Source organism: Tupaia chinensis, unplaced genomic scaffold (genome assembly GCF_000334495.1).
Source record: "Tupaia chinensis unplaced genomic scaffold, TupChi_1.0 Scaffold000482_1, whole genome shotgun sequence".
In the NCBI taxonomy this organism is placed as follows: Eukaryota; Metazoa; Chordata; class Mammalia; order Scandentia; family Tupaiidae; genus Tupaia; species Tupaia belangeri.
In genome coordinates this window covers 367830-383217 of record NW_006159994.1, presented here as the reverse complement: position 1 = coordinate 383217, position 15388 = coordinate 367830, and the positions used below count along the sequence as shown (strand labels likewise).

The following is a 15388-nucleotide window of genomic DNA, read 5'->3' as shown; positions in this document are numbered from 1 at the left end:
AGTGTCAATGCTTGTAGTCTCAGAGGATCTAGGCAATGATGTGGAAATTCTGGTGTCCCCCATGGTGAAGGTGGTAACTGTTGTAGATGTGGCTTTTGCTGACTCTGAATCATCTGAGAGAGTAGAATGGGATTCATATGCTGAACTGGTGGTCCCCCTATAGGTCACTGATGTATCTGAGGGAGTGTTTATCCTCTCTATATGTGTAGTGGTTTCTGAAGTGAGCAGTACCTCATCTGTGATGTTGCTCAAATTTTTTGGCGAACTGATTATGGGTATTAAACTTGTGTCCAACATACCTGTGGTCTTTACTGTTTCAGAGGTGAAAACTGGGTTCATAGACAAAATAATGGAGGTGTCTTGCTCTTGTGATGTGGAAACAACAGGATAAGGTGAGGTTGTGACTTGTAGAGGTGCTTGTGAAAATGGAGAGCTGGTTTCTTCCAGAGAGGGAGTTATGGTCCATGATGCTTCCTCAGGACTTGTGCTCATCAAGGTGGTCATTTCTGAATGTAGTGATCTCTGCATTAATGGAGAGTGGGTTTGTGACCAGGAGGCTGTACTTGATGTGCCCATTGCAAGGGACTCATGTGATATAGCTCTAAGAGAACCTGTTTGGGTGTTTAAGTTAATTTTTGTGGATTCAGTCATGATGGGAGAGGTGGAGACTGTGGTGATCATTTCGGTGGAGATGTCTGGAGATGTTGCAGACTCAGCAGGTCCAGTGATGCTTGTTCTGCTAGAAGAGTTGTCTTCTTCCATGGTGACCTGGGAGGTAACACCATTGGGTACTTTGTACAGCACAGTGCTTGTCTCTGAGAATGAGCTTATTTCTGGGGAAGAGCTGGTCTCTGTCAGATCTGGGGTCATGGAGGAAGCTGTCTTAGTTTTAACCCTTGTAGCTTCAGAGAATATAGGTCTTGATGAAGAAACTGAAGTGTCCTCTAAAGTGGTGGTAGTGAGTATTAGTGGTGTGGCATAGGATGACTCAGGGTGAGCAAAAAAGGTAGAATCAGAATCATCTGCTGATCTGGTGGTCCCTGCACTGGTTGCTGGTGTATTTAAAGAAGTATGAATTGTCTCCATGTCTTTGATCATTTCTGAAGTGACCAGTGTCTCATCTGAGATAGTGCTCAAATCTTGTGGTAAGCTGGTGGCAGGTTTTAAGCTTGTGTCCAACATGTCTGTGGTCTTCACCAGTCCAGAGGTAAGACTTGTTGTTAAAGTCACAGGAGAGGAGGGACTGTGCCCTTGTGATGTAGAAGCACCAGGATTAGGTGAGGTCGTGACATGGATAGATGCTAGGGAATAGGGAGAGCTGGTTTCTTCTGCCAAGGGAGTGCTTGTCCATGATACCTCTTGAGAACTAATGCTCATAAGAGTGGCCATCTCTGAATGGGGTAATGTGTCAGTCATTGCCACATGGGTTTCTGACCAGGAGGTTGTTGGTGTGTCTGTGGTATGAATACCTTGTGATGTAGCCTCAGAAAGAGCTGATTGTGTTGTGCTGGTTATTGCTGTAGATTTTATCAACATGGAAGAGGTAGGGAGTTGGGTGATTGCTCCTGTTTGGATATGTGGTGATGTTGCATGGTGATGAGAGGCCGAGAATGATGTTCCGGCAGAGGAGATGTCTTCTGTCTTGAAGACCTCAGTTATAGACCCAGTAGACATTTTCTGAAGTGCAGTGTTTTTCTCTGTGGATGTACTGACCTCCTGGGTGGTGGTCTCCATTAGTTCAGGGGTCAGGAAGAAAGCTGTCTTAGTCTCAATCTTTGCAGTCTCAGAGGATCTAGGCATTGATGTGGAAACTCTGATGTCCCCTGTGGTGAAGGTGGTAACTGTTGTAGCTTCAGATGACTTTGAGTCATCTGAGTGAGTAGAATGGGATTCATTTGCTAAAGTGGTAGTCCCTCCATAGGTCACTGATGTATCTGAGGGGGTATTAATTCTCTCTGTATGTGTTGTGGTTTCTGAAGTGACCAGTATCTCATCTGAGGTGTTGTTCAGCTTTTGTTCTGAACTGGTCATGGGTATTAAACTTGTGTCTAACATATCTGTGGTCTTTACTGGTTCATAGGTGAGAACAGGGTTCATAGACAGACTGGCAGATGTGCCTTGCTCCTGTGATGTGGAAGCAACAGGATAAGATGAGGCTGTGACTTGTAGAGGTGCTTGTGAAAATGGATAGGTGGTGTCTTTCAGAGAGGGAGGTCCTGTCCATGGTGCTTTCTCAGGACTTGTGCTCATCAAGGTGATCCCCTCTGAGTGTGGTGAGCTCTGCGTCAATGCTGAGTGGGTTTGTGACCAGGAGGCTGTGCTTGATGTGTCCATTGCAAGGGAACCATGGGATGCACTTCCAAAAGAACCTGTTTGGATGTTGAGGGTTGTTTCTGCCATGATGGGAAAGGTGGAGACTGTGGGGATCCTTTTGGTAGAGATGTCTGGAGACATTGTGGATTCAGCAGGGCCAGTGATACTTGTTCTGCTAGAAGAAATGTCTTCTGCTATGGAGACTTCAGTGATTACACCAGTGGGTGCTTGGTAAAGCACAGTGCTTGCCTCTGTGAATGAGCTTATATCTGAGGAGGTGTTGGTCTCCCTCATTCCTGGGATTATGAAGGAAGTTGCCTTAGTTTCAATACTTGTAGTCTCAGAGAATCTAGGCATCAATGAAGAAAACAAGCTGCCCCCCATAGAAGAGGTAGTGGCCATTGGTGGTGTGTCTTGGGTTGACTCAAAATGAGCAAAGAAGGTAGAATGGGAATCATTTGCTGCTCTGGTGGTCCTCAAAGTGGTCACCGGTGTGTTTAAGGAAGTTTGAATTGTTTCTACATCTTTGATTGTTTCTGAATTGACCAGTGTCTCTTCTGAGATAATGCTCAAATCTTGTGGTAAGCTGGTGGCAGATTTTAAGCTTGTGTCCAACATGTCTGTGGTCTTCACCAGTCCAGAGGTGAGACCTGTTATCAATGCCACAGAAGAGGAGGAACTATGTCCTTGTGGCATGGAAGCACCAGGATTAGGTGACGTTGTGACGTGGATAGGTGTTAGGGAATAGGTAGAACTGGTTTCTTCTGTAGAGGGAGTGCTTGTCCATGATCCATCTTCAGGACTTCTATTCATGGGTGTAGACATCTCTGAATGGGGTAATCTATCAGAAGCCACATGGGTTTCTGACCAGGGGGTTGTTGGTGGTGTTTCTGTGGTCTGAATACTTTGTGATGTAGCCCCAGGAGGAGCTGACTGTGTTGTGCTGGTTATTTCTGTAGGTTCTGTCATCACAGAAGAGGTAGACAGCTGGGTGATTGTTCCTGTTTGGTTATCTGGTGATGTCACATAGTGATCAGAGCCAGGGAATGATGTTATGCTAGAGGAGATGTCTTCTGTCTTGAGCTCAGTTGTAGTACCAGTGGGCACATTCTGAAGTGCAGTGTTTTTCTCTGTGAATGTGCTGACCTCCTGAGTGGTGCCTGTCTCTCCCAGTCTAGGAACCAGGGAGGCAGTTTTCTGAGTGTAAATGCTTATAGTCTCAGAGGATCTAGGCATTGATGTGGAAACTCTGGTGTCCCCTGTGATGAAGGTGGTAACTGTTGTAGATGTGGCTTTTGCTGACTCTGAGTCATCTGAGAGAGTAGAATGGTATTCATGTGCTGATGTCACTGATGTATCTGAGGGAGTATTAATTCTCTCTATATGTGTGGTGGTTTCTGAAGTGACCAGTACCGCATCTGAGGTGATGCTCAAATTTCTTGGTGAACTGGTCATGGGTATTGAGCTTGTGACAATCATGTCTGTGGCCTTTCCTGTTTCGGAAGTGAGAACTGGGTTCATAGACAAAATGGTAGAGGTGCCTTGTTCTTGTGATGTGGAAGCAACAGGATATGCTGAAGCTGTGACTCGTAGAGGTGCTTGTGACAATGGAGAGCTAGTTTCTTCCAGAGAGGGAGTTCTTGTCCATGATAATTCCTCAGGACTTGTGCTCATCAAGGTGGTCATCTCTGAGTGTGGTGATCTCTGCATCAATGATGAGTGGGTTTGTGACCAGGAGGCTGTGCTTGATGTGTCCATTGCAAGGGAAACATGGGATGTAGCTCCGAGAGAACCTGTTTGGGCACTGAAGGACGTTTCTGTAGATTCTGTCATGATAGGAGAGGTGGAGACTGTGATGATCATTTTGGTAGAGATGTCTGGAGACGTTGTGGGCTCAGCAGGGCCTGTGATACTTACTCTGCTAGAAGAGATGACTTCTGACATTGGGACCTCAGCACCAGTGGGTACATTGTAAAGCACAGTGCTTGCCTTTGTGAATGAGCTTGTATCTGGGGAAATGCTGGTCTCTCCCACTGCTTGGGTCATGGAGGGAGATGTCTTAGTTTCAGTCTTTGTAGCCTCAAAGAATCTAGGCCTTGATGAAGAAACTGAGGTATCCCCCATAGTGGTGGTAGTGACCATTGGTGGTGTGGCTTGTGATGACTCTGAGTGAGCTAAAAAGGTAGAATTGGAATCAGTTGCTGCTCTGGTGGTCCCCACATTGGTCACTGGTGTGTTTAAGGAAGTATGAATTGTCTCTACATTTTTTATCATTTCTGAAGTGGCCAGTGTCTCATCTGAGATATTCATTTCTGTAGATTCTGTCATGATGGGAGAGGTGAAGACTATGGTTGTCATTTTGGTGGATATATTTGGAGACATTGTAGACTCAGTAGGATCAGCGATGTTTGTTCTGCTAGAAGAGATGACTTCTGACATGGAAACCTTAGTGGTAGCACTAGTGGGTTCTTTGTAAAGCATAGTGGTTGTTTCTATGAAAGAGTTTGTATCTGGGACGGTACTGGTCTCCTTGAATCCTGGGGTCATGGAGGAATTTGTCTCATTTGCCATCCTTGTGGCCTCTGATAATCTAGGCAGTGACGTGGAAACTGTAGTGTGCTCTGTGGTGGAGGTGGTAACTATTGGAGATGTACCTTTAGATGGCTCTGAGCCGGCTGACACAGTAGAATGGGATTTTTGTGCTGAACTGATGATCCCCACAGATGTTACTGGTGTGATTAAGGAACGATGAATTGTCTCCATTTCTGTGGTGGTTTCTGTCATGGCCTGTTTCTCATCTAAGATGCTGCTCAGATTTGGTGGTAAACTGCTCACAGGTTTTAAGCTTGTGTTCACCATATCTGTGGTCTTCATCTGTCCAGAGGTGACAACAGAGGTCACAGACACAATAGCAGAGGTGCTGTGCCCTTGAAATGTGGAAGTAAAAGGATAAGGTGAGGTTGTGACAAGGTTAGGTCCCAGTGATGAGGAAGAGCTGGTAGTTTCTGAAGAAAGAGTGCTTGTCCAAGATACATCCTTGGGTATTTTGCTTGTAAGAGTTGTCAACTCTAAGTATGGTGATAATTGAGTCATTGGTGAGTGGGCTTCTGACCAGGAGACTGTGCTTGATGTGTCCATTACAATGGAACCATGTGATGTAGCTCCAGGAGCATCTGTTTGTGTGTTGAAGGTCATTTCTGTAGATTCTGCCATGACAGAGGAGACAGGGATCCTGGTAATTGTTCCAGTGGGGTTGTCTGGTGACAATGTGGATTGGGCAGAGTTGGGGATGGCTGCCTTGCTAAAAGTTATGATTTCTGTCCTGGAGATCTTCTTAGTAGAACCTGTGGACACTTCAGAAAGGAGAGTGGTTATCTGTGTAGCTGAGTTGATATCATCAGAGGAGCTGGTTGCACTTGGTCCTGGTGTTAAAGAGAAAGTTGTCTTATTATCTATCTTTTTAATCTCTGATGAACCTAGCATTGATCTTGAAACAGGAGTTGCACCTAAAGTTGTGGCAGTAACCACTGGAGATGTGGTTTTGGTTGGCTCTGAGTTTCCTAGGATAGAGGAATGTGATTCATGTCTAGAGCTGGTGGTCTCCACATTGGCCCCTGCTATGTTTGTGGAAGGATATAGCTTCTGTGAATTTGCAGTGTTTCCAGAAGCATCCAGTATCTCATCTGAGGTGCTGTCCAAATTTGAAGGTGAAGTACTCATGGATACTAGGCTTGTGCTCAACATGTCTGTGGTCTTCTCTAGGCCGGAGGTAAGAAGTGAAGTCATGGGAGTAGAGGAGGATGGGTTGTGTTCTGGTAATGTGGAGGAAAAAGGAAAAGATGAGCTTGTTGCAGGTAAAGACAGTAGAGAAGAGGGAGAGCTGTTAGTTTCCACAGAAGAGCTTGTCTGCAGTATATACTCAGTTAATCTGCCCATAAGAGTAGTCATTTCTGAGTTTGATAATTTCTCAGTTATAGCCGAGTGGGTCTCTTTCAAGGAGGTTGTAGTTGATGTGTCCCAGGTATGTGTACTCTGTGAAATAGCCCTAGGAGGACCTGTTTCAGCTTCAGGTACCATGTTTTCAGCTTCCGTCATAGCAGGAGAGGAAGACAGCCTGGTGGTTTTTCCTGTGGAGATATCTGGTGACATTTTGGACTGAGGAGGGCCAGGGAAGGATGTTCTGCTGGAGGAGATAAATTCTGTGCTGAAGACCTTAGTTGTAACACCAGTAGGCACTTCGTAAAACACAGTGCTTTGCTCTGTGGATGTGCTAATCTCTTCGGGGAAGGTGCTGGTCTTCCTTAGTCCAGAGGTCAGGTAGGCTGTCTGAGTCTCAATATTTGTAGTCTCAGAGGACCTAGGCATTGATATAGAAACTGAGGTGTCCCTCATGCCAGAAGTAGTTACCATTGGGGATGTGACTTTAGATAGCTCTGGATCAGTTGAGACAGTAGAATAAGAATCATGCCCTGACTGGGTGGTCCCCATATTGGTCACTATGGTGTTTATAGAAGTATTCATTGTTTCTGTATCTGTGGTGGTTTCTGAAGTGGCCACTACTTCATGTGAGGTGTTGCTCAAAGTTTGTGGTGAACTGGTCACAGGTTTTAAGCTTGTGTCTACCATGTCTGTAGTCTTCACCAGTCCAGAAGTGAGAACCTGCATAGTAGAAACAGGAGAAGAGGTATTGTGCCCTTCTGATGTGGAAGCAACAGAAGGTGAGACTGTGTGAAGTATGGGTACCAGGGAAGGACTACTGGTTTCTTTTATAGATGGAAGGCTTGTCCACAACACAGGCTTAGGACTCTTGTTCATGATAGTATTCATTTCTGGGACTCTGGTAATGGTGGCTGTGAAAATGTCTGGTGATGTTGTGGACTGAAAAGTAGTTCTGCTGGATGGCATGACTTTTATGCTGGACACACCAGTAGTATCACTAGAAGGCATTTTGGGAAGGACAGTGCTTGTCTCTGTGAATGAGCTGATATCCTGGGAGTTGCTGGTCTTTTTCAGCCCAGGGGTCAGGGAGGATGTAGTCTGCATCTCAACCCTTTCAATCTCAGTGGAGCCAGGTTTTGATGTGGAGACCATGACATCCCTCATGGTGGAAGAGGTAATCAGAGGAGAAGTTACTTTTGATGCCTCTGAGTCAGCAGGGATTGAAGAATGTAATTTCAGTTCAGAACTGGTGGTCCCCACATTGGTCACTGCTGTGTTTTCATAAATATAAACTCCTGTATCTGGAGGGGCTTCAGAAGCAGTCAGTGGCTCATTAGTGGTGCTCTTCACACTTTGAGGTGAACCAGTCACAGGTTCCAAGCTTGTTCTGAACAGATCTGTTGTTTTCACCAGGCCAGAGGTTAAAAGTGAAGTCACAGGAACAAGAGAAGAGGGACCATGTTCTAATAATGTGGAGGAAACACTGGAAGGTTGAGTTGTTACAAGTAAAGACAGTAGGGAAGAGGGAGAGCTTGTTTTTTCCACAGAAGAAGGGCTTGTTCCTGGCACATCTTCAGGAACTCTGCTCATATCTATGTGGGAAAATGCCTGATTCATATCTGAGTGGGTTGCTGCCTGGAGAGTGGTGGTTGATGTGTCCCCAGTATGCATACCCTGGGGAGTAGCCCCATGAAGACTTGTTTGGGTGGTGATGTTCGCTTCTTCAGATTTGATCCTGATGGGAGAAGTAATGAGCCTGGCAGTTGTTTTTGTAGAGATGTCTGATGATGCTGTGAACTGAGAAGAACCAGGGAGGGATGTTCTGCTAGAGGATATGACTTCTGTCTTGGAGACGTCAGTGGTAGCATCAGTGGACACTTTGTAAAGGACAGTGCTTGTCTCTGTAAATGAGCTTACATCTTGGAAAATACTAGTTTCCTTCAGTCCCGAGGTCAGCAGAGAATTTGTATCAGTTTCAATCCTTGCAGTCTCAGAAGATTTAGACATTGGTGTGAAAATTGTGATGTTCTCCGTGGTGGAGTTGGTTACCTTTGGAGATGTAGCTTTAGATAGCTCTGATTCAGCTGAGGTAGTAAAATCAGATTCATGTGCTGATCTGGTGGTTCTCTCATTGGTCACTGGTGTGTTTATGGAAGTATGAATTGTTTCTCTTTCTGTGGTGGCTTCTGAAGTAGCTCGTGTCTCATTTGAGGTGTTGCTCAAACTTTGTAGTGTACTGGTCACAGGTTCTAAGCTTGTGTCTACCATATCTGTAGTCTCCACCAGTCTAGATGTGAGAACTGGGGTCACAGTAACAGGAGAAGAGGTACTGTGCCCTTGGGATGTGAAATGAACAGAAGGTGAGTTTGTGACATGAAGAGGTGCCAGGGAAGGAGAACTGGTTTCTTCCAGAGAAGAAGAAATTGTTGATGACATGATTTTTGGACCTTTGGCCATCAGTGTGGTTATTTCGGAGTCTGCAAAATCCTGAGCAACAGATGATGGACTTTCTGCTGAAATGGCTGTGGTTGGTATGTCCAAAGTAAATGGATTCAGTGATGTAGTGCCAGGACTTGCTTGTGTGGTGAAGGTCATGTGTGTAGATGTTTTCAAGGGAGAAGAGTTTGAATGTTTACCACTGATTTCTGGGGGAATATCTGGGGACTTTGTTGATTGAGCAAGGACTTTCACAAATGTTGAATCAACGGAAGGGATTTCTATCCTGGAGACCTCAGTGGCAGCACCTATGGCCATACTGGAGAGAAGAATGTTTGACCCTGTAGTTAAGATTGTCTCCGGGGAAGTGCTCTTTTCATTCAATCCAGGGGTCAGGGAGTATGCTGGCTCTCTCTCAGTCTTTATGGTCTCAGAGGAACCTGGTGTTCCTATGGAAGCAACAATGTCCCTTGTGGTAGAGACAGTAACCATTGGATCTGTGGTTTTAGATGGCTCTGAGTAAACTGAGGCAGTATAATGCAATTCATATCCTGAACTGGTTGTCCTCACATTGGTCACTTCAGTGTTTATAGAAGTTTGAATTGTCTCTATATCTTTGGTCATTTCTGAAGTGGCCAATATCCCATCTGAGATAGTGTTTACATTTTTTGGTGAACTGGTCATAGGTTTTAAGCTTGTGTCCAACATATCTGTGGTCTTCATAAGTCCAAAGGTGAGAACCGAGGTCGTAGAAACAGGAGAGGAAGTACTGTCCCCTTGTGATGTGGAGGTTGTGAAGGTTGTGGCAGGAATAGATGCTAGGGAGGAGAGAGAGCTGTTTTCTTCCACAGAGGGAGGACTTGATAACGACACACCCTCAGAACTCTTGCTAAAGAGAGTGGTCTTCTCTGAGTGTGGGAAACTCTGACTCATAACCAGTGTAGACTCTGCCTGGGAGACAGTAGCTGATGTAGTCAAGGGAAGTATACTTAGTAATGTAGGCCCAGGAGGACCTGATTGTGTGTTGATGGTCATTTCTGTAGATTCTGTCATGATAGGGAAGGTAGATGGCCTGGTAATAGTTTCTGTTGAGGTTTCTGATGACTTCATAGACTGAACAAGGAATGGACTGGATATTCTATCTGAGGAGGTGTCTTCTATCCTGGACACTTTAGTAATAGTAGTAGAACTTGAGGAAGAGACAGTGCTTGTCTCTGTGATTGAGCTGGTATCCATGTAAGAACTGCCTTCCCTCAGTTCAGTAGTCAGAGAGGAATCAGGCTCTGTTCTAGTCCTTGCAGACTCTGGCCAGGTGATTGTGGTGGTTGATGTGGACACAATGGCTTTTGCCGTGGTTGAGGCAGTGACCATTGGAAATGGGGCCCTGTATGTCTCTGAGTGGGCTGAGGCAGCAGGATGAGGATTATGTTCAGAACTTGTGGCCCACACTGTTGTCTTTACTGTGTTTGCAGAAGGGTGAATTGCTTCCTCATCTGTGGTGGGCTCAGAAGTACTTTCATATGGACTGTTTTCCCAAGTTGGGGTTGAAGTTGTTCCAGATTCTAAACTTCCTCCCAGCTGATCTGTGGTCCTTAATAAAGTAGCGGAATCAGTAACCTTGATCATTTCTCCTGAGACAGGAGAGGCATTCTTCATATCAGTGATCAGAGATGCCCTTGAGATTGACTCTTTTTTCTCAGTTAAGGAATCATATGTAGATCTTGCCTCTGTTGTAAGAGTCCTTAGCCCATGTCCCTGGAAAGTTGGATCTGGAGTTCTTACTGTGTGTGAGATCATATCTGGAGTTGTTGGCACTGCTCTGGACATATGTCCTGGATCTTCAGAAATTGTGGTGAGAAGCTGGGGATACCTTTGCTCTGCCTCTTTGCTGGTAATAGCTGGCTTTTCTGAGAAAGTGACTTCAGAGCTACTCACCACTGCAGTTGGTATGGCTCCATTTGTAATGTCCCTTATAGAGAAGGGCAACTGTGAGGTAGTTGGGCTGATCATAGTCTCCAAAGAAAATTCTTCGATTGTGCCTTCCTGAGGAACTGAGGTAGTAGTTGTGGTTAATGATAGAGATCTCCCAGTGGCCCAGTCCAGAGTAGACAGAAAGCCAGATGGAGGAGTGGGCAAGGAGATATTTGAATCAGTTGTTGTATTTGAAATGTCAGTAGAAGCCATTGAAATAGGCAAATCTGTTTTTGTTCCACTGGGAGTCCAACTTGTACTTGGAATATTAGGGACTGAGATGTTCATCCTCTGGACAGGAGATAAAGTTGAGGTGGGTACAGATGTGGTCGTGTCTGAAGGACTCAAGGTCCTCACATTTGTGTTCATCTCTGTGTTTACAGTTGAAGCATTGGAGAATGCAGTAGGGAGGCTGGTTCCAATCATAGCCCGAAGGTCATGAGTAGACACAGATCCTGATCCAGTGCTTGATGCCAAAAATGAAGTTGTCCCCATTGTAGAAATTGTTTCAGGAGAACCTGTGATTTCCAAGTCTGAAGCCTTGTCTGTTATTGTCCATGAGCCCAATGGAGCTGAGGTGCTGGAAACAGCTGTGGAGAACCAGGTGGGAGGGTGCTCAGGGAAATATGTGCTGGTCTCTGTGGCCAAAGTTCTGTTCATTGGGCTCACACTCTCCCCTGGGCTTGGTGTGACCATCACTGAGTTGGTTCCCCTCATATTGATGGTGCTGGTGATGCCTGAAGTGGGAGCTGTGGTTACACCCATGATGGTGACTCCTGCAGTAGATGAGGTCTGTGATAGATGCTCAGGAGTAGAGGCAGTGTCACTGGTCACTACACTTGTGGTGGCCACTGGAGTCCTAGGCTCCACTGAAGGGAATGTACCATATGATGAAGAGCTCATTTTTCCTCCTGAAGCTTTGGTAAGGCTGGCAATGGCTTGTCCTCTAGAGGGCAGAGATGCTGGTGAAGTGGTTTGTGCAGTGGAGGTGACATGTAATGTGTTTGTGACCTCAGAGGAGGCACCAAGGGATAGGTCACTAGAAGATGTCTGCTCAGACCATAGGCTAGCTGATGAAGATGTGACCTCGCTCACAGATCTGCTTGTCTGTCCTTGAACTGTGGTTGACTCTTCGCTCATGGCAGTAGAAGGGATGGCTGTGGTGCTGACCCATGTCTTGGTTCTAAGTTGAGATATATCTGTCACTGAGCTCATAGTTACCTTTTGGGATGTTTCAGAGTTTGGACTGGTCATAGAGTCTTCAAGGCTAGTGGAAGATAAACTTGGAGATATGTGTGTGTCCACTGTGGTTTCTCCAGTGGAGCCAAGCCACATGGAGATTTCCATTCCAGTTGTCTTTGAAGTTATATCTGGGCTGACTTTCTGACCAGTCACTGTGGTGTCTCTAGGAGTTGTTGACTCTAGAGAAACAGAGGACACTGTGCCCAATGACTTCTTAGTCCCTTCTGGAGTCCCGAGATAGGAATTGGTCCAACCCTCAGATGAAGATGAGGAGAGTGAGATCTTCTCTGTAGTTACAGTCTCTTCTGATGAGGACTTAGTTGGTGAAGTGACTCCTGTGAACAGATGAGTCAGACTAATACTGCTACCTCTTATGGCTGTAGGCTGAAAGGTGACTGGTTCCAATCTGGTCTCCATGGGGACAGTTGTTTCTAGAGGCTCTGAAGGAGAAGTTCCCATAGTGGACTTGACCTCTGGGCTGGTGCTGGGTTTCTTGGGGCTTATGATATTAAGATATGTAGCCATTTCTGGGCTTCTTATGGGCATGCCTGTGATTAGAAAGTGGGTTGGTAGGAGATATGCAAATGGTACAGAAGACGAATCCTGGCTGACATTATCATTCAGTGCTTCCTGGGATTTCAATTTAAACTAGTTTCTCCTTCCCCCAAAAAGAAAACATTAATGCTTCCATACCTACACTTTACGCCTCTGGACATCAGGGAACTGCTGTTAGCTATTCCTGGGTATATGGTGGAGTGAGAGCTTAGACCCATCTAGCTTGCTCAGCAGAAATTTCCACCTGGAACTCAGTCTCTCCCCTGCCTAAAAGGCTCTTTATACAGGGAAGAATGTAATGTATATATCCATGCAAGAGACTGTTCCTACCCTATTTCCATGTTTCTCCTTGAAGCCTTCCTTTGCTGACCAAGTTTTTACTTCCAGCTTCCAACATCCTCTAGATATCCCAAATCTTAGTTCATTTCTTTTTTTTTCTTTTTAATTCCTTCTTTTGGCAGCTTTAAAAAAATTTTTTTTCAATTTTTTTATACATTCAATTACATTATTTAGCTTACAAAGTGAACATTTCAATATGTGAACATTTCTCCCCAATCCAGTTGATCAAAATATCATTAACACATAACACCACTTTTTTTTTTTTTTTTTTTTTTTTGAGAGAGACTTTTGCTATAGGGCATGTGTGCTCACCGAAGAGACAGAAAGAAACAGAAAGCAAAAAATTCACTCTCTGGGAGGATGGCCACTCTGCAATTCCTTCCCCTCCATTCTCCTCTTGGGATTTTGGGCATGCATGCATACACACCTGGCATGAGTTTTAAGCCACTGGGTCTGAGACTTGAACCACAGTCAGCTATGTGGGAGTCCAGTGATATAACCATTATGCCATCTGCTGGTCCCTTAATTTGCTTCTAATTCACTTACTGCTTTGTATTTGAGAAGGAAGAGGACATAGGAGATGAGATCATTCTGTTCCTTTACATTCTTTTTCTCTTTCTTTCAGAACCTCATTCCCATTCCTTCATCTCCTTCAAAACTCATACCCATCTCTGAACTATTTCTATTTTATTTAGGAAACTAATTCCACCTGCCAAAGGGCAAGAAAAACTATCCTCCTGGGGACCACCTTTTCACATTCTTCTAACCAACTTGGCACAGCCAAGGTTCACAATCCAGTCCTTTCTTTTATAGCAAGAGTAACCTATGTCATTTCTAATCTACCTGTGCCCTCTCTCTGTCAACACGAGATTTCAGTGATGGTCTCTGATTTACAAAAATCCTTCACACTGGGCAAGAGAAGGTATAAAGACAGTTGACTCTGTGGCATTTTCTTCTGCTGAATTGTTTGTCTACCAGTCATATAATTACTAAGTTGAACTTGTCCATGGCCTTGAGATCAAGGTACCTGTATCCGGCGTGAATGTCTATGCAGTCTGAGTCTGGATTTAGAGGCTTAGAAAACACCAGGTATGTGTACATGCATGCCTAAAATCCCAAAAGCAGGGGAATGAAGAAGAAGGGATTACAGCATAACTGTAATGGGAGATGCTTTCTCCCTCCCCCAATCCTCCATCTCTCTTGTCTCTCTCTGCTGAGTGCCTGTGCACTCTGACAATTACATACATATGTACATACATAAATTACTTCTTTGTCCTGCATGGCTAAACAATGCATGCCAGGGGTGGAGGAGTGGCTGTGAATTAGAGAGTAAACATAAAAATAAACATACAAAGACACACATGTAGAAAAAGTGGGGATCAAACGATCCCACCGAGGTTTATCCTTTTAAAGGACTGGAAGTGGAGAAAGGGGAAATGGAATGCAGAGCCAGTGTTTTTTAGATGTAAGTTGGCTGAAGATGCCAAAAAGCCTGGTGTCATGTAGTCCTATGTAAGTTTTCTCTTATCTTCTTAGGCCAATTCTAATTAAGACATATGGCTTCCTTAACCTAATAACTGCTCTGCAGTTTTGGAAACACAGAGTTAGCTAGCATATTCACATGTTAATAGCATTCATTGCTCTGCAAATGTCTGCCCATGGCACTACATTTCTGCATGTGTCTAAAGGTCATCATGTTTTCTCAGATTTGGGCCACTCCCTTCAAATTATTAGTTGAATCAACAAAAGCATTCAGTGAATAGCCTCTCTAAGAAAAATACTCTAAGAGAAGAGTGACAGAAAGTCAGAGAAACCTATTTTAAACCTAATCATTCTACTTTCTTAAACAACCCAAGTGTTGATCCCGGAGATGAGAAAGGAGCCAAATGAAATGACCTTGAAGGTAAGAGAGTGGATGCTTGATTGTACCTGGGCTGATGATCATAGTCAGGAGAGATGTGGGGTTACTGGTTGGCTGACTGTTGCCTCCATGTTCTTGGTTTGTCTCCCTGGTGGTAGTTGCCAAAGTTTCACTAAGCCCTAAGGAAGAAGAGGATAGATGTATCAACCACACATTCCTCAGAATGTGTGGGCCATAAGGAGCATTTTCACTGGATACTCACTGGATACTAGTTTAGCCATGTGCTCATTTGCCTCCTTTTTATGTTAAGTAAAATATAAAAGAATATGCTAAATACCATGATTTGATCATTAAACAATGTACAATTGTATTAAATATCACGTCACACCCCATAAATATGTATAATTACTGTATTTCAATTAAAAAAATAAAACTTTTAAAAAATTTAACTTTTAAGATGGGTATGAGGAGGAATGCTATTGATTATGGAGACAGCTAATTTTTATGGTCTCAGATGTATGAATTTTTGTTTTTTTTTGAGAGAGACTTTTGCTATAGGGCATGTGTGCTCACCGAAGAGACAGAAAGAAACAGAAAGCAAAAAATTCACTCTCTGGGAGGATGGCCACTCTGCAATTCCTTCCCCTCCATTCTCCTCTTGGGATTTTGGGCATGCATGCATACACACCTGGCATGAGTTTTAAGCCACTGGGTCTGAGACTTGAACCACAG

General features: G+C 44.5%; 1 protein-coding gene across 1 annotated transcript in view; it reads right to left on the bottom strand.

Moving 5' to 3' along the window:
• MUC16 (mucin 16, cell surface associated) overlaps positions 1-15388 on the bottom strand; it is a 126597-nt gene that overhangs the window by 77237 nt on the left and 33972 nt on the right. The window contains 2 exon segments of the mRNA XM_027774819.1: positions 1-12531; positions 13786-13822. Coding sequence (XP_027630620.1) covers positions 1-12531; positions 13786-13822 — 12568 coding nt within the window.